Source organism: Mangifera indica, chromosome 18, assembly GCF_011075055.1.
Source record: "Mangifera indica cultivar Alphonso chromosome 18, CATAS_Mindica_2.1, whole genome shotgun sequence".
Taxonomy (NCBI): Eukaryota; Viridiplantae; Streptophyta; class Magnoliopsida; order Sapindales; family Anacardiaceae; genus Mangifera; species Mangifera indica.
Genome location: NC_058154.1, coordinates 13112205 through 13134775, shown reverse-complemented (window position 1 = coordinate 13134775; position 22571 = coordinate 13112205). Strand labels below are relative to the sequence as shown.

The window sequence follows — 22571 nt, the reverse complement described above, 5'->3', positions numbered from 1 at the left end:
GCTTGTTCGGCTTTTAGTATTGACAGATAGGAACAGGGTAGAAGCCATGGCCACATAAACGGAATAGAAAAAGTTTAACTTTTTAGAAAGTAATGAACAGTAGAACAATGTATAAAAGCAAAGTGACAGATTCCCAAAACATGTTCTGTTATGTTATCTGACTTAACCCAACACTTGTCAAAATTAAATACTATCATTTAAACCCATAAATATTAGATAATTATCAAAATAATCCCTAAAAAGTATGAATGTTTTGAACTCTATTCAACTGTCCGGGGTGTTTGTGAAATGAGTAATACTATGTGTACCCATTTAGGTACACAAATATATACACACTCATATGTATCATCATATGATTGATTATTGTTTTATTTTTAATTCAAAATCATTTAATCATATGATGATACATATAAATGTGTATATATTTATGTACTCAAAATGGGTACACATAATTTTATTATTGTGAAATTAAATAATCTTCGGTTTTGAAAATAAGGAGAAAATATCTATCAAGTGGTGGAACCAGAACAGAGTACCGCAAATAAGAAAAGGGCGTTCACAATCAGATAAAAAAGGGAAATTGCATAAGAGCTCTATCTCTCTTACACTTAGAACCCACAAAGGGAAAAAACAATTTTTTTCATTTTTAAATATTTGTTTGTTGAAAGCATCAGAAAAGAATACCAATCAGAAAGTTGCTGACCAAAATTGGTGCCTTTATTTTTGGTTATTGAAGAATGGATTAGGGTTTTGACATGGTGGTGTTGATCAAGTATTGTATTCTGCTACCGGATCTAAAACATTAAATAGACCTGAGCTTTGATCTGTTTATTCTTCAATCAAACAAACACAGCCACTCACTAGACAAAAAGGTTAGATTTTTAATGTTCCTGAAGAATTCATTGGCCCTGATCTTTTCAACTCAATTCTTGGATTTGGTATTTTTCTTTATCATTATTAGCACTGGACATTTGAGCTTTGTGCTAATCGTCTAGAGATTGAAGCACATGTTTTTGACAGTAAACTGAACATTTCTTGAGGTGTTTTCTTTGATTTTTTTTGTAAAAGATGTAGACTGAATTTTGTAACTCTATGTTCAAATTTGTTACCTTTGCTTTAAAAGCTGCGTATTGAGCTTTGTATTCATCAATTTTCAATTGACTGTTTTGGGTAGGATATTCTGAAGCAACATGCATGCTAGACATCGAAATCCTGGAAATGTTTATAGGTCCAATTCAATGGCGATGGGTGTGCCCCCTGAAGGGTCAGCTAGAGGCCGTGGATTTTATTCAGAATACCGTAGCTTTAATCGTGGTTTTGGACGTGGCCAGGGCCAGCCTAAATCTTTTCAACAACCACCACCAATGCCACGAAAAAGTGACGTTTTCATGGAAGCTGGTCGACTTGCAGCTGAGTACTTGGTTTCTCAAGGACTGCTGCCTCCTACCATACTCTCTGGTAAAATACAAAATGGTACTTTTAGATCAGAAGATGGAGAAAACTTTCAGCTTCCACATGAAGGCAGGTCATCAGTTCTCACTCGTCTTGGGAATTCTAGTTCAGATGTGGGGTCTGGTAGGAGAAGATACCCTGATGATTATAACTCAATGGGTTTGAGAAATTATTTGAATAGAAGGAAAAAAGGAGGATCTTTTAAGAGTTCTAGCTCAGATTGGGGAAGAGAATACGGGAGAAGTGGATCATGGTCTGAAAAAGGTAGGGCTTCGCCTGATATTGGGGGTGATTGTGATTCTTATTCTGGAAATCAAGACGAACAAATTAGTAAAGATGTTGGCGATGGATTGCAGAAGCCAGGTTTAGGAGAGGTGGCACCAAAAAGTGAGGAATTCAGTGGTTTAGAGTCTGAATTGGAAAAGTACAACATCCAGGATGAAATGGGCTCAAGGGCAAGTTCTTCTAGTGTTGGGAAAGATTTAATGCATGAAACTGATGGGGAATTCTCCAAGAAATCTGTAGATTCAACAAATATGGATGTGGAAGCTGGGGAGCTGAAGGATGAGATTTGTAATGATGAAACCAAGGAACAAGATGCCTTGGAGGAATCAGCCATCAAACATTATTCTCTGGAGGATGATACTTCTACCAAGACTAATAATGACCTGCTGGCATTTTGCAGATTTGCCAAGGTGCCAACCAAAACTCGTTCTTCTTTAACATGTAAAGGCCAGAAGGTTGATTCAGTTTCAAATAATGATGTGGAAAAGACTTCTGATACCATACTTCCCGGAGGATCTGAAGCATTAGGTGAAAATAACTCTTTGGTTAGCTCGGTTGTTGATATGTTACCAGATAAAACTCTTGATTCAAAGTACCATCATCCTGAAATATCTAAACCTTCACGTGTCCAGTCAGTTGAGGGTGTTGGAGCATTAGGTTCTGTTTATGGTGTTGAGCAAGGCCATTTTGTAAGGTCTCAATCCTTCCCAGATAGAGCTTTAATTTGTGATGTTGATCAGGGATTAGGTCAGGGGTTTTCTGATCTCCAAAAGTCCAGCTCCATGGTCCAAGAGAGAGGTGGAAAACGAACTATGGAAGAGAATGATTCAGTGGAGGCAACCAAGAAACTAAGAGAATGGTTTCCATCTATGGTTACTCAATCCAATGAGTACTCCATCATACCTAGTATGAGTGACAAGAAAGCAAGTTCACAAGAAACAGCTGCACCTTGTGAAGTGAGCCTGGCTGTTGATCTGGAGAACTCGGTTAATAGTTTTCAATTCCCAAGGAGAGTTGGTGAACCTTGTGTTGGGTATGTACAGGAGAAACAATTGTTTCCTGGTTCGTATAAAATTTGTGACCTTAATCTTATGGAAGCATCTGACATAAATGAGAATCATCATAGTGATCCAACTCTAATTTACCCTATTATTCCAAAAAAAGAAGCTACAATGGTTGATGTTGATTTGTCAATGAGTAATTCCATTATGTCTGGTGAATATGGTAGACGAACAAGTGATGGTAAGGAGATTGAGATAATTGATTTAGAGAATGATTCTGCTCAAACAGACAAGGCTCTCGATAATTCAGAGCAAAAGTATGTTTCCTTATTCATATGATTTCTTTATACCTAAAAAACAATATACTTTTGTAGTATGGTCACTAAATCTGTGTTTGTTTCACTCACTTGCATTTCTCTTCTTCATCTTAACCGTTCAATCATGCAGGACAGAAACTATGTTTACAGTCACGGAAGGCTTTCCTAATCATGTACAGAATGCTGGTCATATTCCTGATGTTCAGGATAATTATGATGGGCTTATGATCACGCAATTACTAAATAACTTTCCAGATTGTCCTGCAGTACCGGTGGATATAAATGCTCTGCAGAATGAGATGACCATTCACAATGGAGAGGTATCACCACTAATTTCTAAGAATAGTCTATCTATTCAACATGAATCCTTCTAATGATTTACACATACACCTGGCAATATGATGGTTGCTGGACTCAATTTTAATGCCTATCAGTTGTGCCATTAATTGTTAATTTTGCATTCATGGTCTTTTGGTGCATCTTGTTTGATCAATGAAGGGTTGCATTAATGTATTCTAAATCTGACTTCATTACAACTGATGATAAACTAATTGTTTTTCCTGGCTGTTTCAGGGGGCTCTTGGTGATGATGATTCAATATATATGTCCCTTGGAGAAATACCATTAAGTATGCCAGATATTTAATTTCATGGTTTGTTTTCTTAGTAATCTAGAGTTTGTGTGGCTGATCTGCTTATGGTGGTGTTTGGATTGAGTATTGAGGAGTTTATTTATAATTTTTCATGCATCAACTGAATATTGAGGTAGGTGTTGGCCATAAGAAATTTTGTTGCAGATGTGTTCTACCTAAAGGGTACTATGCACAGATTCTTAAAAACTTCCATCTATTATATTTTATGTTATGGATATTTAGTTCTTGGTAATGATTGCAGAAAGATAATGAAAACACTTAAAATGTAGCTTCCTTCTTCTATCATGTTCAAGAATCTTCCTCTTGTTTTTGACATTCTTTTTATCATCTATATGAAATTTTTGAGAAAATTTCTTATACTTTAAGGTTTAGGGTTTGAGACTTTGTATAACTTCTGAAAGTGCTCTAAAGGAGAAGGACCACACCTTTGAAACCATAGAATCGCATCCCTACCATGCAAGTCCTTAATTTATATGTTTTTAAGGCATATTATAGCTGGGAGATTACCTCTGAGATTTGGGAATTATTGATTGTTTGCAAATTTGTACAACCAAGAGAACCCTGTAATTGCATTAATAATGTACCATAAAGGGGTGGATTGCATTTATTGTCATACATATCAGATGTAGAATTTTGTTAGATCATTGATACTTTTCTTATGTGAACCAATTTGTTTCCCATTTCTGTCGCTGAAAGTTTTGCTACTTACTAATCAGTCAGTCTGTGAACTTCTGATGGTAGGTTTTTTGCGTAGCTGGGAGCAGCCACCACCACAGGAGTATGAGAAGCCCTTTTGATTCCGCGTGTGCTGAAAAATTAAAGACAGAATACTAGTTGGTATGCATATATTGGTCAATGGAGTTGTACTGTTATGCTGCAATAGATGATTAGCTTCACCCCACTCCAGTGCCACGTTAGTTTAGATTTGGTTATGTTTATAGAGGATAAGTGCACTCCAACTGTAGAAATCTTAGCAAATGGTGAATTCTCTTCATGTTTGGCTGTAGCACCTCATTGTTAAACCAAAAGAAGTTCATCATCACGTTTGTGTTTAAATCGTCCATTTCTTACTTTTCTGCACATCCACTAATAAAATTTCAAATGTCTGACAACACTTCTGTTTACACAAGTTAAATAAAAAGGGGGAAGGAGGACCTATCTCAGCCACTGAATCATGGTATTGTAGGATTTTTGTGAGGAGTGGATATGGCTTTGGTACATCTATTTACTATATATTAAAGGACAGCATGTGGGTTGTATGCTTAACTTGCACAAGTACAGTATATTTGACTCTAAAAAGACAGCTCTTGAGAGGCAATTCATCTAGCCTTCTCAAACACCTCCTTTTTCTTTTATATTCTAGTGTGCGTGAACATGCTAAACAAATAAACATAAATGTATGGTTCATACATCCTTTTAAAAATTCATATGTTATCTTCACATAACATCATGAGTTTCCTTAGGTTATCGTATTAGTAATGCTGATTAGACTCCTGAATTGTGCATAATATTTGAAGATTGGCTGCAAAAGTGAGCCTACTCACACATCTGCGTGTCATAGGGATATATGATAACGGACCAAAAGACGGAGCCCTTTTTTTATAAGTATTAATTACATGGATAGAGTGTTTAAAGTATTGTATTGCACCCTTTGTGAAAGGGGAGTTGAATGTGAAAGGGCAGATGGATTTTGTGTGACCATAGTCAAGAAATTTAATTAAAATCTTGAAGAAGAAGCAGCAGCAGCAGCAGAGAAGTTGGAAATATGATCGGAAACAAAAGAGGCCTTTGGATGTTGACACAACAGGAAAGAAATTAATCTTGTTACTGAAAAAGGGTTATTGAGGAATGTGATAAGGCTCTTGTACACATGGTTTACCTTGAAATTAAAAATAGCAGAAACATTAATCTACAGTAGAAGTTAGTTGTTGCATGCATACACTGTATTATTGAATGACTCACTCTGGCTCAATTTAATTATAGTTCCTTCATCAAGAGGAAGTGACATGCTTCTAATTCATTCATATGTAGGTTTTACCTATTGATGTTATGTTTATGAGTTTAGTTTACAAGATTATAACAAGGGTTTTGCCCAGAAGGTTTGATATTTGGGCTGATGTCTCATAATTTTTTACCCTTTTTTTATAACTTAGTCTTTACCTTACACTGAGACGGTGCAGTGCTAATCATGTGCTGGTGGTCTTGGATTGAGGTAAGGGAGGATGGGGCACCGTTATATGTCCTTTTCATCTATCCAATGCCAATGCATTGCATCTACATCATTCACAGTTAATGCCTATATATTCTTAAAATATGACAGACTTAGGAGGTAACTAAGTATCAACTTTCTTGATGAATTTTCAAAGAGTATTAAATATTAAACACTATTCCCCACCCAAGCTTTGATGAAACTACAAAATCTCATCTCATCCTTTAAATTTAGAAAGTCTAATTTCAAAGAGTATGATACATGCACTCTACCTTTAATCCATTCTGATATTCTTGAGTATATTCTATTACAAGAACTTGTATTAATAAAGATTAATTATAGAAGTTTAGAGTAAATTCTATCTCTAGTCTGTTAGACCAAATTTATTTTTCAACTAAAAGTAGGTCGATAATGAATGTATGAATTTTACATATGATAGATATTCGCCACTTCATCTTCTTGAATTAATATGCATGAGGCATATCTATGACACGATATTAGGCTCTTTCTTTAACTTTGATTTACTTCTACCATATCAGCGAGAGTTTCTTCTTTTAGCTGCGAGGTTCAATATATATCACATTTGAATCTAATAAATGGGGTGATTGATCCTTAATAGAGAGTGGGGTCTAATCAATCAATGTTCTCTCTCTTTTTTAATATAATGAGGTAACCCAATGGATGAAATAACCTTATTTTATTATGATTTTGGTCCAAAGCCAACAATTTCTTATGGGACAAAAGTTGTTGAAACAAATTTTTATAAAGTTATTTTACTCAAAAACATCCTAAGCTATAACTTTCCTTCTAAGTGTTTCAATTTGAATGTCTTTATAAATAGGAAACATGTTAAGGGTTCATTTGGTTGGATGAGAAGCCAAATAGATTGGCAGATTTGAGGAGTTCCAGTTGCCACCATTTGCCATATAAGCAGATGCATACATGCTTGAGAAGGAAATAAATAGCCAAAAGGCTGTGTGTATATAGAAAAAGAAAATTTCTCTGTGTGAGATGCATCCAACAAGAAAGAACATGAAATCCATGCAACAGAGTATGAATCAGTCAAGCAAATGGGGATGTAAATATTGAAATTTATCTTTTTTTTTCAAATTTGACCCATTTTTAAAGGCTTGCCGTGTAACAATAATGAGTTGGGCACAGAGAGAGAGAGAAAGAAGGTAAAAACAAAGATAGAAATTTGGAGGCTGGTGGTGGTGGTGGTGGGTGATAAAGATAAATTGTCAAAGAAGTTGTCGTGTAGTGAAATTAGAAATTGTATGAAAGGGGAGTGTCCAAAACAGACATTTCACACCCATATCATAAAAATCAACTCAAGCCTTATAGGTTAGGTTTAGGATTGGACAGCTTTGTATGTGTAGATTTTGTAAAAATTATTCATAATATTCCAAAAATATACTCTGTTGATTACTTGAAAGCCCATATACTTTGAAAAAGGGTAAAATCAACCCTGGTTTGGGGTTTCTTTGAAGGAATTTTAGTAACTCTTTTATTTTTCTCTTACATTGGTTTTTGTTTGTTTGTTTCTTATCTCTTTTGATTCAGTGAGTGAGTTTTAAACGCATATTCACAATCGCAGATGGGGGATGGGAAGGTGAATCGTGGGTGATTAATTGATACAAATTTGCTTTTTGGTGGAGAGAACCTGATGCCCTTATGATGTTTTAGTGGGTGGTGCTGTTTTTCTCCCTTAACATTCATTCACATATATTCATTTTCATATACACTCTTCTCTCTCTGAAAGACTTCACTTTTCTTCTTATTTTCTCCCCCAAAATCATCCATATCCATACTTCTCTTTATTAAAGTTACAAGGTTTGTATGCTTTGCTATGCTTATAATCTCCCTTCTTTGAGTTTTACTATCTTTCTTTCTGGGTCTGTTTTCTCTTCTCTTTGTTGGGTATTTTCTACACTTTCCTCTTGAAGCTTCTCTCAATTTCTTCATTACCATCTCTTTGTTTCTTGAGTTTGCTAACAAAGGAATGGGAAAATCTGGTCTTTGGTCATGTGTTTTACACTTGTAGATTTCGTTTTATGGTCGGTTCAGCTTTAGTCTTCCACGATTTGTCTCTCAATTCAAGTCTGTTTATCTAATTACCCAGAGTATCTTTTTTCTTTCAGTGATTTGATTTTGAATTTATTTATCTTTCCTGTTTATCGTTTCCTTCACTCACTACTATCTCAAAGCTTTGAAATTTTCTGTTTGTGTTTTAGCGCTTGCTTTGAATCTATAGCTATTATCATATGATTTTCTTTTTAAAGATTTGGTTTTTGAGTTCTGGTAGTGGCTGGTGGTATCTCAAAGTCTTGATTTTGAACACTTTTTTCTGGGTTTTGTTCACATAAAATAACGCTACCTCCCCATGAAACTTTTCAGTCTTGAACAATATCTTTGTGGGGTTGTGTTCTTTGCTTATCTCTGTGCTTTGCTTGCTCAATCAAAACATAGATGCTTCGAATTTACTCATTTCCTTCACATAAAATAACGTTCTAGATGGGTCTAGAATAATCTCCTTCTTCTCTTGATCTCATCATCTTCTTCTAATGTGTGTCTCTTTCAGGTAAATTATATGGATGAAGATTCAAGTGGTGGTGTTTTTAATTGATATAGTTGTTCTTCTTCCGCTGTTTCTGCATCTGTTGCTTTAACTTGGTGGTGGGGTTTAGCGTGATAAAAGAGGCCTAGTTTTCTATATGCTGAGGGCTAAGAAGTTAAAAGATAAGGTCCAGTTGTGGAGTAGTGTTACTAGAAGAAGAAGAGCTTGTGACTGTTTCACCAACAGCACAAGAAGAGTGAAGCTTTTCTTCAGATGTTATCCGTTGAAAACCCTCCATCAGATCCCTCATGTTCTTGTCAATTCTCACAACTAAATACCGCTCACAGTGATGATTCGCCTTCTCATAAGCTTGACGTAGATCTGCTTAACCCATCTCCTCCTCGTCCTCATCATCTTCCCAAATTCTCCATAAGGTAATTACTAATCATAAACTCAACAGTTCTCTCTCTCTCTCTCTCTCTCTCTCTCTCTTTTCAACTTTGGTTCTTTGTTGGGTCAGATCCAGAGTTACATGTTACCTTTGGTACCCCATCTTGTCTCTAGTCTGTGTTTTGGGGTTCTTTTGTGCTTTGGTTAGTTTACAATTTCATTCATCTCTCTTACCCAAGCTTCTGTTTTGTGTATAAATTTGTGTGTGTGAAAGTAATAATAACTTTTGTCAATCTTCTACTTTGCTGTTCTTCCTTGATGTTGCTTTGTGTGTGATTTCATGTCACTTTGGACATGAGATTAATCAATCTTTCTATTTGTAGTGAATTTAAGTTCTTACCTTATCATGCAAGAAAATTCGAGACTTTTGCAAATTTATTAGACCATCGAATCCTGGGTATTTCTTGGCTGTTTCTCTACTGTTAATGTGTATGTGTGTTTTTTGTTCTTGAATTTCGTGGTCCATATGTTCCTTTCATGAATTAACATGCAATACCAGGGCCTCATAAATTTTAAAATTAAAGCTTTTTATTGATGATTTTTACTTATGATAAGCGTTGTAAATTGATCAAAAGTTGCTAACAATACATGATGGTTTCAACTGTAGAGATTATGTGTTCACTTCTCGGGGAAAAGATATCAAGAAGAATTGGCCTTTCTCTCTGAAAAATTTGCAACTTTGTTTAAAACATGGCGTGAAAGATGTATTGCCACCATTTCAGGAAATTGGCGCAGTAAAAACTCAAGTCACCAAGAGATGGACGGTTGTCACTGGTTCAGTTGAAAAGAAAAGCATAAGTCATTTTGATGGGGAGCCTGGTTCTGGGCCCAACAATAATGAGGTTTTAGATTCAGCTGATGATGTTCAGTTGAAGCATAAGCTTGAAAACGCTTGCATAAACACAAGTTCATGCAGATCTGCAGGAGAGAATGATTTCCCATCCACAACAACAAGTGTTTCTCAATCAGAAATAGAGTCTGTTCCTACTAAAAGGCCAACTAGTTCACTGCCGGAAGCTGACACTTCGTTGGAAGCTTCAGCCTCGGCCTCCGCCTCAGCCACTGTTGAAGTTGAAGCAGATCATCCTACATTCCATAAGACTGAAAACACTACCCGACCCCCAGGAAAAAAGTGCAGATTGATTGTAAAGTTTAGTGGCAATTCTGATCGTAGCTCAACCGAAGATATTGCTTCAAATTCTACCGCTGTATCTGAAACAATGGCTTCAAAAGTTTGCCCTGTTTGCAAAATTTTCACATCCTCATCAAATACCACCTTGAATGCACACATTGATCAGTGCCTATCTGCAGAGTCGACTCCCAAGTGGACAGCAGATTCTAGGGTTACCAGGCATAGAATTAAGCAAAGAAAGACGAGACTGATGGTGGATATATATTCTACAGCTCGAAGGTGTACTTTAGAAGAGCTTGATAGAAGAAATGGCACAAGCTGGGCCTCTATTTCAAGCTTGCCTGCTCAGGATTCCAAGAAGCTTGATGTACCAGCTGAAGTGAAAAGGCAAAGAGTGTCTCAGGTACATCCTGAGGATGCTAGTGAAGTAGGTGAAGTTTATATTGATGCCAATGGAACCAAACTTCGGATTTTATCCAAGTCTAGTGATGCACCAGTTGTGTCAAAAGTATTGGAGGATCTGCCACCAAAGAATCCTTTGAAAGGAGGTAAAGGAAGCAAACTCCTATCAATCAAAAAGAAAAAGAGGCATGCTAGGAAACATCTCAAGTATCTGAAACTTTCTCCTCAAAGCAGAAAATTTTTCTCTCACAAATCTCGTACTTCTCAGGTACACTACTCGTGCTTTTGATATTCATTTCTCGCTTGATTCTCAGCCTTCCACCAAAAAAATTATTCTTTACTTTTTCTTTTTCTGGAAAGCCATACCTTAATGGGTTACTCCATTGAGGGCTTCTATTTCCGTTTTGAGAGAACAAATTCACACACACACACACACACACACACACACATATATAAATTATGCTCTCACTCATAAAATTGGGTTCATATGCGTCATTTTTCTATATTTGGTTGATATTTACTTTGACAATGACGCTTAATTAGTATCCACTTAATGCTAGAATGGATCCATACCCTTATAAGTATTTGCATAAGCAATGCATAACTTTGTGCTTGACATTGATTCACAAGTTTTGAATTGACTATTTGTCATGAATGTGGTAGTTTGAAATTCAAAAGCATATGTTGGTTGATTTGTTTTTACAGATATCTGGTGGTGATGATGGGTATAATGTGGTGGAAGAAAACAGCAGGGAGAAACAAGAGATACAAAAGAAAATCAGATTCAGAGATTCTGGAACTTTGAGGCAGTGGGTATGCTCTAAGCGAAGGGGTCTGGCAAAGAAAGCCAATAATCAAGGTGTCAATCAACCTTTCAGATGTAAATGGCATTTGGCTTGGGACTTGCTGGTAGAGAATGATGAGCCACATGTTAGTGAAACTTTAGCAGACAGAAATCGTGTTCAGAAATATGCAAATTTGTCCGAGAATCTGTTGTCTTCTCCATCAACTAGTGAGAAGGTGGAGAATTCTTTTTATAATTCAAAAGTTAGTGACAGATCGGAGTATTCTTCTGGAAGAAAGAGAGTAGGAAGTTTGTCCTTTGGAGCCAGGATAAGTGGCAACATGGAAAGGTCACTTCAACAGATAAACCATAATGACAATCGGTTGAGTGAAGATAACCCTTTCATAAATGGCAGCAATACATTTGAAGCTTCTAATTCTGCTAACAATTGTGTATCTTCAGTGAACAACAAGAGAGTTAGTAGTCATGGAGACTCAGATAATAATTCTGATATCCTTCCTAGTGCAAGCACAGCACCATCATTGACTAATGCATTTGCAGCATCAAAAGCATTGAGAACAATGTTGAGGAAAAAGGCATCTTCCTTTATCTGCCAGGTGTCTGTAACTAAATCCAAACCTCATAATGACAAGGAATATTCTACACGAAAGAAGAAGCAAATGGATCAAATTGGAGAAGTAGATGAAGAGGTAGCAGCTTGGCATTCTGAGGTTGATCAACGATATGCTTTAATGCACAATGGTACTGATGAACATCTTGGAAGAAAAGAGATAACTGAAAATATGTCTTTGGGAGTCGTACTGTACTGGAAAGCAAGCAAGATATAGGATCAATAAGCTTCTCTCAAGAGGATAAAGCACCTCGATCATATGGTCATGATGAAGGAGAAAACACAGATTCTTCTGCTAGAGCTGGTGATGGTCTCCTAGACAAGGTTGATGTCCTTGAATCAGTCAATGCTGGAGGTACAAGTTTGGGTCAATCTGCAGTTACTAAATTCCACAAGTTGAATAATCATTCCAGGACTCAATCCAGCTCTTTACATTCTGTTGAGGACTATAATGGAATTTTATGTGAAGGTGAAGCCTTGACAGGCCCAACTGAACCAAGCTTTGTTAATGGACAAGAAATGTATTGTTCTGATGAAGTAGGCAATGGTATGATAGTCCGAAGTGCTCATATGGGGCCAGGGTTGGATTCTGATAATGGTCATGGAAATTCTTTTCCTGAGGTTGATCCGATACCAATTCCAGGACCCCCTGGTTCATTTTTACCAAGTCCTAGGGACATGGGATTGGATGATTTTCAAGGAAATTCATCATTGACCACAAGCCGGGTTCAGTCTTCTCAAGATCAGCTTGATTATGTAGATGGATATACATCAGACTCACCGATTTCTGCAACGTCAACAATCGCTAACTCTACTGCTGCCAGATCTAATTTGAAGTACCCAGAATCATTATCATATGTAGGAGCTCATGCAATTCAAGACAGGATGAGGTCTGACTTCTCTACTGCTAGTGTGGTGCCAGTGGTAGAAAATGCAGCTGTTGTTCCACTGACAGGTCCAGGAGCAAAACAAACTTATTTTGATGGAGAGAAATATAAAGTCAATATGATCTCAATAGATAAGAGACCTCCCAGTTTCAAGAATGATGGTCAACCTTGCTGCTGCCAACGGAAGGAGAGAATTTCTCTGGATATTGTACCAAATTATCTAGAATCACAATTACTAAGGTGGCGGACAATGGCTTCAGCTACACTACCTTCCGTGGGAAAGCAAAATGCCAGACCCAACAATTTTGATGCAAGGCCTGAAATACTTCCTCTCAGCAGTTGCTCTAGTTTTGGATCTGAGAAGGCTGCGCTTCCATTGAAGGGCCCTGCTGGTTGCAATTCAGTAAAGAGATCTCCTGAAGCAGCAATGAAGTTTGTAGGTCATGTTGATTGTGACTCTCCTAGTCCATCTACTCCTAACCCAGTTCTCCGGCTCATGGGGAAGAATCTAATGGTGGTCAACAAAGAGGAAGATACTGATGTGCCCCTTGGGCAGTCCCAGCAATGTGCCCAGAATAGCCATGTAATTTCTCAGTTTCAAACGGCATCTCAAGTCTCTCCTTGCAACATGCAAAATCAGGACTGCCATTCCTTCACTCATATGCCTCCTCTAGCTCCTGTAATTTTCAATCATAATCCTTATGATGCTGTTGGGCCATCTTTTGATGTCAGGTCTTTGAGCAGTTATAGAAACAACACTAACGCTAGAAGAGCACAGAAACCTGCTCAAGTTCCACCTGGCCTGTTTCCTAACCAGCATGTAAATGGTGGTTTTGCTGCATCTCTGGAGCCTCACATGTATGAGGATGCTTATAGTTTATCAATTAGACACAACAGACCCAAGGCCAGAATGAATGAAACATCCTCATATAACATAGGCAAAGTTTTAGCAACTCTTGACTGCCCTCAAAAGACTGCAGATGGTGTTACTTCTATTAAAGAAATCATTGTCATTGATGATGTTCGTGAAAGTGAAGCCAGTGAGAGTGCTGAAGCTGCAGAATATTCTGAAGGCATAAGGATAACCCAGCTGATTTCATCTGGCACTACAATTCCAACAGTTCCCAGTTGTAACTCAAGGCATGTGAGTCCTTTTATTGGTTATCAACCGCATGATCCTTCCCTCTTGGGTGAATCACCTGTGATGCACAACAGTAGTTTCCATGCAATGCCCTCCAGGCTACCCAATTCCAGTCCTGTTAGGTGGAGTTGTACTCCAGAAAGTTCTGGTGTGCTCCAGCGGAATTCCTTTATGGCTGCATCAAACTCAACAGGTCATCATATGGGATCATCACTTTATTTTTCTCCAAGCTTGTAGTAGTCAGGAGCCTGGCTTGAGACTGCTCATTTCACACAATCCCTCATGACCAGGTTTTCATTAATCAACTGTTCTCATTCTTGAGCTTCTCCTAGACTACTGATGGCTAGAGATCTTGGGGTTGAAAAATGATTTCGACAGCAAAAAATAATACAGCCTCCAAGAGAGTTCAGCGGCTCAGATCTTAAATAGAGTTTATATTTATATGTAATGTACTGAAGTTGGGTAAACTTTATGCTGTTTTTGGAGGGTTTTAATGCTTAGGGGAACTTAGAAGTTGTTCGAGAGACTAGAAAAATGTATAAGCAAACCTTGAAATAATAGTCAACCTTGTCTCAAAACTTATGGAGTCAAGTGTTCTTATGATGAAAATGTCATAGTGCTTTCGTATATATCCTTACATTTCGTCTGAACTATGAGTTGTACCCCTTTTAATGGTTTGGTAATTGCGTTTTCAAGTCAAAATATTGAAGTTAAAATACCAGAAAAGAGGCTAGCACTGATCAAAGTCACACATAATTATAATAAACTGATGAGTGAAAGCTGATAATCAAGGGGGCAGTGATGCGGCGGAGGCAGTGCTTCGCAAATTATCCACCAGGCTTCAATTCTTTTTCTATGTTATGTAACACATATGTACTGCATGCAAGATTATGATTCAATAGAACTCCCCTTCTCGCAGTCTCAGCCTTAGTTGCACCAATCATTTGGTACAATAGAAATCGCCCATCATATCTCTCTGCATGCATTCATTGTATATTGATCATTTTTTACAAAGTGAAAACTAAACTCAAAGTTTTAGGCTTTTTAAATTACACCCACATAAAATGACAACCATAGTCTCTTCTCAGGACCCCAACTAGAAGTCATAGCCGAGAGTGAAAAAGTTTCTGTAGCTTTACATGTAAGTCTGGCAGAGATGGAGCATGAAATATAGCCGTTATACCGAGAAATAGAAAGAGTACGATTGAGTGATAATAAGAATATAATAACAAAGAAGAAGAGTTTTTGAGTGTTTTGGTTGAATAGTATGTGCATACGCTCCTTCCCACCTTTTAACTTTTTTGGAAATGTTTTCTATATACAGTTTTGTTTGTTTTTGTTGAAAGTTTATATTGTCAACTTAAGTTTTGGGAGATGTAACGTTGGATGTGCTTTTTTGCATGGTGAAAGCTGGACACCTTCATAAGTCTTTACAATGACGAAAGCTCTCATTTGTGCAATTGTGGACCATTATTTGTCTCTCTTTCTTCACTTTATTCTTCTTTCTAAGCTACTTTGTTTCGATATATCATCAGCTCATCGCTTTGACCATTTTTGGCTTCTGTTATGATTATTTTATTTCCCCTCAATTCTCCTGATTTATATCCCCGCAACTCAATAGATGCCTTTTAAATAATTCTACATAATATACACGTACACCAGCGTTCATGTTTCATAAAAGTTTTTTCTTGGTTTTCTTGAACTTCCTGATTTGTTGAGGGTCTTCCAAATGCTGATTCCAGCACAAAAAAGGGGTAATTTTTGTTTTCTTTAGGGACCCATTTGGCGGAATCCGACTACCAAACTGGTAAACTTTGGAAAACTAGCTTAGCAACTTACCATCAAGATCCCCACTTTAATATAGACATATTCGAAGACATTATCATGCACACTTAACTCCACTATTTCAGGTTTTAATGAATCGCGATGATGGATAAAAGGGACAACAGTGTTTGATTTTAAGTATATATTACAATCATTCAGCTATTAATCTATACAGAAAAATATTAGGACAATCTGTCTTTAAATGTTGCATTGGTGAAGAGAAAGCTTGTGGTCATCATGTGCAGATGATTGTTTTAGATGCATGAATAAGAGCATGATGAGGAAATGAATTATAGTTTGCAAGAATCTGTTGCTTCAAAGTTGATCAAGGTTAAAAAATGTTATATACGAGGCTCAGAATTGAATCATATTATTAATGTAATGTCTCTTTTCTTCCTTTTCAAAAGATGACACATACTAGTAGTGGTCCACAGTCTCAAACCAATTAAACTCGGCCTTTGAACAGCCACCTATTACCGTCGTCTTTGCCGTCTCCGCCGCAGGCTACCCCATCTTCCCAACCACACTTGGTTGGTTTAGCTGTTTGGTCAACTGGGTGGGTGAAAACAGTTGAAAACTTCACTTGGGGCTTTAGTTTGTTTGGTTCATGGTCACTGTTTTAGATATTTGAGAGTGATTTCTTGCTTTATTTTTTAAAACAAGTCTGTACCTTGAAATCGAATATCTATATTTACTATTTCTGTGGTGTGGCTGTTGTTGTCAATGATGTCAAGGCCAAGTTTTGTTTTGGAAAGGGTGAGCTGGTATTTTGTCGGTGTGGAATGAGATGGAAAGGAGGCGGAATTAATATCATTTTAATATACTTCTTTTCTTCTTATAATAAATATATTTATTAATAAATTATTATCCCACTTTTATAAAATAATAATACTAAGATTCATAAAATTTTTATTTTTAAAAGTAAAATAATTTTTTATAAGTTAAAATCAAAACATCTTATAATTTTAAGGATATTATTTTATGTTTTCATTTACTTATTAGAAAAGAAGATCTATATCTATTGAGTAGGTAACGAAACGTATAAATATATATATTATGTTTTAGAAACAAAGTGGTTATGAATTTTAATATTATTTTAATTTCATATTTTATTTTGTAATAACTCTTCATAGGTTAAAATTTAAACTATTTACAAGTCTAGAGATGTTATTTAATGTCTCTCATCCATTCACTAGAGAGCAAGACCCTCGTCCATTAACTAGGCAACAAGACTCCGTATGCATCTAAATCATGTCTTAATTTAGTGATTGTTTAAATTTCAGGTTTTAGGTTTGCTTTTAGTTGATTGTTGTTCAACACTTTCAAGTCATATCAATTCTTAAAATAATTGAAGGATGCTAGATTCCAAAAGCATAGCATAAGTGAATCTACAATCTATGTTAGTTACAGCAGAATAGGATGGGCACAAATGCATAAATAACGATTATGTGCTTGTTGACCTGGCTTGCAACTCGTTGAAAGCATAAATTCTACCTAAAATTTTTCCACATTTTACTGGTTTGATTGTTCATCTACAGAAGATTTTTCCACATTCTACTGCCTGGCCTGGATATGTATATGCTATAAAAATGGTCCAGGCCATTAACATGGGATAATTAAAAGAAAGAACTGTTTTTGGTTTTGGCTACCATGCTTCTTGCTTTGCTGAAAGTAGATAAGAAATCAATATGAACAAATTGATTTCATGAAAGGCAAACTATAAGCAACTTGATCATTATATTTCTAGTTAAAATGATTACATCATTAACAAAACTGTGCTTCCCTAAGTATGGGACAGATTGGACAAACACTGTTACATCTTACTTCTCATTCTCACTAATTTTGCTAGTGTTTCTTGAGCTGCTAAGGTTTGAGCATGGTTATGTCCAAGCATCACTGTTCGAATACTGATACAGGTTCTACACAGTTCTTCACCACTATCAAAATGCCCACCTCTTAGCAGCAACTTTGCTCTGGTCTCAAGTAGAGTTGCCTTGAGCAATGTCACATCTTGCCACACATACTCATCCACCCTTTGATTGTCATGTCCCTTTTTCTTCCAACAGAGAGAATCATAGCACCAATCTTGTATTTGAGATGCGAATGACTTCTCTACTTCCTCCAGCACATTTGTGCACACTTTTAGAAGCTCTAATGCTGAACTGCACCTTGAGAAAGTTGTGAAGGATCTGATTGCTAAAGGAAGAGCTATCTTTCTGATATACAGAACCATGTCAATTGCCTTCAGCTGCACGAGTGGGGGTTCGCATTTAAATCCGAAAACAAGGAATGCAGATGCCCAGAGATGATCTGCATTCATTGATGGATTACCTATTTTCCTTATGCCTTGAACTGTAGCCTTTGGAGCCAATAAGCCTTCTTTTATTTTTGCAAACACTTGAGTTATAGGATGGAATTGAATCCAACATCCAGGTTGTCTGTTGGCTCTTTGTGCCAAGCCTAACTTGACTAGAAGAAAGGCTGATTCTTCTTCACTCTGTGGTGCCAAGCCACAGCCAACACAACAACCAAATGTGACTCTCAAGCATTTTTTCCATCTTCTAAACCGCTTTCCAGCGACAGGCAAGTTTTTAGCTGCAGCACCTAGCAAATTCACTGAAATTGGAGCCGGGGCAAACCAAGCACCAACAAGAAGCATTCTTGAGGCAAGAAAATTCCTTCTCCCATTGATTTGTTGTAAGATGGAGAAGCAAAAGCATAAAACCTTCATTAGAAAAGGATTGTTTTTGCAATACAGTTCCTCATCAATATTCATGTGAGGAGGAGAACATTCTTCAATTGGAACTTGGCTGACGGCTTCAAAGAGTTCTGATGGAGAGATTCCAAGTTCAGAAAGTAGTGAACCAACCACCCATAAACCAAAGCTCAACCGTCCCAATTTCTGATCAAATTTTTGGAGGAACTCTAACTCCTCGACTGGATAGTCTTTCTTCCTTTTCCCCCTCATTAAAACCATTGCATCAGGCAAGGACAATGGAGGAAGCTGCATTACATCAAAATTCATCACCTTGGATAGCCTAGTAGTGATAATCACATGAGACCCTCTCGTGTTCCTCGGTATCAAGTCATGTAGATCTTTCCCTTCCCACCATTCTTTCTCTGTTTCAAGATTATCAATGATCAGTAGATAAGGCATGTCGTGAAAGAGCTCCCGTTTAACTCTCTTGAATGCATCAAATTCTTGCTCGTCAAAGCTTCGAATCCTACCTCTTTCTTTCTCTGCATCAGCACTCACATCTAACCCCAAATTGAGTGATAGGTTCAATATGTTTTGCCTGAAGTATCGAGCTTCACCACCAACCCACAAAACCATCTTGTATCTTTGAGAATATCTGTATGCAAATTCAAGCGCTAGCTCAGTTTTGCCAGTGCCAGGAACCCCATTTATGCATATCACATTGCTGCTTAAGCTTTTGTAGTTTCCACTTCTAGACTTCTTGTACTTCAATTTCTTCAATGAATTTCTTGCTGGAATTGGCTCAATCCAAGCTTCAAGTTTTGGTTCTTTGCACTTCCCCAACTCCAAATTGATAAACCTACCCCCTATAGAGCTAACCGTATCACTTTCTTCATCAGCAAGGCCTTCAGATTGCCCACTTGCTTCTCCTTTGATGATTGGCATAGCATAATCTTGCTCAAGAGAATCCCCACATCCAAAAAAGGCAGTTTCAATCTCCATTATCTCCTTCTCTCTTCCAACAAAACTTCTGTTTCTTGCAAATGCTAGCTCCTCAAATCCTCCTAAATCACTTTCAGCAATGCTCTTCCTTCCAAGTTTTGCTCTCAATATGCCAGCAGCTTTCGCTACACAACTTCTCCAATTACACTCATTGGCTTCCAACTTGAACTCATGAGACTTCATTAGTCCGTCAATTGCATCTTTGCATTCTTTATCGATAGAATTGCAGGTGAGTAAACCCATGATGTCAGAAGGCCCAGTTTCAAAGAAAAGTGGAATCAAGTTCTTCTTTTGAGCAAAGAATCTTATCTCCTTCAAACTCCATTGATTAAGAAAGCTATTGTTGGTGACAACCACCACACCGTAAGTTACTGAACAAATAATCCTGTCAGCAGTCTCATGGCTCTGACTATTCGAGTACTTAAATCTATCAGCAACAAAACAAGCAATTCCCTGAAGCTCAAGCTCTGACTTGAGCCACTTGCAGAACCTCACCAAATTAGGATTTTGTCCATGAAAACCAATAAAAACATCACATCTCCTAAGTTTAGCATTAGAAGCAGGAGAAACTGAACCTTCTGCAAAAGAAATTCTTGGAACTTGAAAAGAAAATGATACCCTTGGAGGAGCGGGATCTGGGATGGGCACACAAGTCATAAACTTGAGCTTTGGATCAGCAGGGTCATCAGAGTACTCATATTGGTCTGATGGAGGTGTGTATGAGCTGCTTGGAATGTCATCAGATTGTGAACCACGGTATGAGACTGAGATTGGCGGTGAAAGATGTGAAACTGGAGTTGGGTTTTCCTGGGTTTTGGGAGTTATGGCTCTTGGTGAAATGTATGGTGACTGTAAAGCTGAAACAAATGCTGATGATGGTGGTGAAACAAGAGGAGAGTTGTATGGAGATGATTCAATTGAGCTTTTCAAATTTGGTGAACGCAAATGTGAAGGTATGGGAGTCAAAGTAGTGGCTTCACCTGGCTTACAACAAGAAGTTGAAGTCTTGATAGTGAGGCCGCATGGGGTTTGTTGAGGAAGGTGAGCATTAGCAGGTAGTGATTCTTCTTCAGCCATGAACATGAATGAAATTCACCGCACAGTTAAAAACTTTCAAAGTATGCAGTAGATCTCACTTCATCAAAGAAAGCTTGACTTATTTATCTTCTTGTACATTGAATGTTATCACAGTCTGGAAGTTGATATAAAGGCCCTTTAAGCATATGCATCTCAAGTCTTCGAAAGAAACCATTTTTGGATGAGGAGAAGCATAAAACCAGAGCTTTATTTGCTTCAAAATTTGCTGACACATTCAATTAAGTGAGAGGATGGAGGAAATATGAATGCAACAGTGACATATTCATACAGAAAGATTTGCATGTGATGATGTATTATCACTTGCCATTGTGGGCCTCTACTTAGTCAGAGGAATACCTGTTTTTCTTCTGCTTCTCTGAGACTGGATTTGACTAAATAGCATTAACACATGAAGACAGGCCATTCATGTTCATAACATCATACTGTCACTTGGTGTTTGTGTTAATGGAGTGTTTGCAAGATTCAAGCTTTCCTCTGTACCCATTAGAAAATATAAATGAAATAGATTCAAAGTCAACAACTTTCAACACATGGAGCAAGGTTGAATGAACTTTAATATATGAAACAACTCACCATAGACTAAACTTAAAATGGGATCAATAAGAGAAGAAGTTTAGGAAGTATTAGAAAGTTTACCTGAAGCAAAACAAGAAAAGGAGGCCTTCCTAGACTGCAACTTCAGAAAACTCAAACTCTCTTTTCTCTCTCCCTCTTTGTCTTTTAAAAACAAGTTGCGCGGAGAGGGAATCTAATGTATGGGTTGGATCTGCAAGGTTTTTGAACATAAAATAGTATAAAAATGATAAAAAAGAAGGTGAAGAGGGTAAATGGTGAAGTGCAATGAATTGAATAATAAAATATGCATTGGGGTTAGGCTGAGGGCATTTCTTTTTGTTTTATGTGATGTACATTACTCGCTCAAATTTAAATCTTACATGGGGTTCACGCTAATCACAGAAGCGAAAGATTGGTCAGAGAGGAAAAAAAAAGGAGCATTGGGAAAGGAAACCCCTAACTCAGACTCTGTGGTTTATGGGTTGTGGTTATTGATGTAAGTGTAACCCGTTCAAATTGCAATAGAATAAACCAAGTCTCTTTTATTATTTTTACATGGCAGCAGGGGCAGGTTTATGTGTACATATCTGACAATATTTCAAACTATTTTTGCTCCGGAAACTGGACCATGTTGACTAGTCCAACAACTCACCACTCATCGCTTCACTTCTCAACCATTTCACTCGTCTCATCTCCAATATTATTGCCACCATTTCTTCAAAGGTATCCTACTGTTTAGTATTCCTGCAATTTCAACCTTTTTTACCATAAACTCATTATTTTCTCCTTCTCCCTCGTGAGGCAACTTTTAAAAGGCAAAATCGTAATGTTAATGAAGGCAAAATGGACAATATGTCTCTTGCTTCAAGTGGGTAACATCAACACTAGGTTAATTTACTCTTGTTTTAAAAGTTGAAAACACCCATATTGGAGTCGAAAAACTTCTTATCCATAAATTTATTAATGAATTACCTTATCTTCGGTTCAAGGAAATAGCTAGTGTAATACACGCAGACAAGATAAATAAAATGTGCCACCATCCCAAAGAGTTGTTCTTATCATCTACATTGGTGTTTATCTACGTAAGGTTTTGGCACTAATTTTACAGGTGTTTTGACTAATTATATTTCCATGTGGGTGCTTAAAATTTCTCTATTAATTTATGGTAATCGGCTCAAGCTGGAAGGCTGCGCTAAATCAGATGAATCTGTCAACTTGGGAGATGGTTTCTGCCGCCAGCTTCAACTCTTTCTTTAATAATGGAGACAGTGACTTGCAATCATGGAAATGTAGCAAAAATTAATTGGGTTGGTGTTGATTAATTGGCCTGAAATTGGCAAAAGGTACACATTCTTAATTCAATCCAAACAGATTATGTGTCAGCTCTCTTTTCCTTTCTATTTATTTGCAGCTGCTACAATAATTTATTGTCTTAGGTTGTTTATGGGAAAAGGCAGGTTCCATTAGCTATATCATATACAAAGTGCTAGATGA

At 37.1% G+C, this 22571-nt stretch overlaps 3 protein-coding genes across 6 annotated transcripts; 2 read left to right on the top strand and 1 right to left on the bottom strand.

Annotated features, from left to right (window-relative positions):
- The first annotated feature begins 541 nt into the window (after positions 1-541).
- LOC123201937 (uncharacterized protein At4g26450-like) lies at positions 542-4821 on the top strand. 2 transcript variants are annotated; one of them, XM_044617553.1, is made up of 5 exons: positions 542-872; positions 1175-3055; positions 3186-3375; positions 3629-3707; positions 4449-4763. In XM_044617553.1, exons 2-4 carry the CDS (start codon positions 1191-1193, stop codon positions 3698-3700), a joined length of 2127 nt encoding a protein of 708 aa, XP_044473488.1. In that variant the 5' UTR covers positions 542-872; positions 1175-1190; the 3' UTR covers positions 3701-3707; positions 4449-4763. The 2 variants fall into 2 exon arrangements, with proteins under 2 accessions (XP_044473488.1, XP_044473487.1); XM_044617552.1 differs by having other exon boundaries at positions 544-872; positions 3629-3683; positions 4449-4821.
- Positions 4822-7439: 2618 nt separating this feature from the next.
- On the top strand, positions 7440-12089 carry LOC123201881. 3 transcript variants are annotated; one of them, XM_044617448.1, is made up of 4 exons: positions 7440-7601; positions 8498-8907; positions 9531-10725; positions 11163-12089. In XM_044617448.1, exons 2-4 carry the CDS (start codon positions 8747-8749, stop codon positions 12087-12089), a joined length of 2283 nt encoding a protein of 760 aa, XP_044473383.1. In that variant the 5' UTR covers positions 7440-7601; positions 8498-8746. The 3 variants fall into 3 exon arrangements, with proteins under 3 accessions (XP_044473383.1, XP_044473382.1, XP_044473381.1); XM_044617447.1 differs by having other exon boundaries at positions 7440-7608; XM_044617446.1 differs by having other exon boundaries at positions 7440-7749.
- Positions 12090-17425: 5336 nt separating this feature from the next.
- On the bottom strand, positions 17426-20758 carry LOC123201815. Its single transcript, XM_044617379.1, has one exon. It carries the CDS (start codon positions 20505-20507, stop codon positions 17538-17540), a length of 2970 nt encoding a protein of 989 aa, XP_044473314.1. The 5' UTR covers positions 20508-20758; the 3' UTR covers positions 17426-17537.
- Between the last annotated feature and the right edge of the window lie 1813 nt (positions 20759-22571).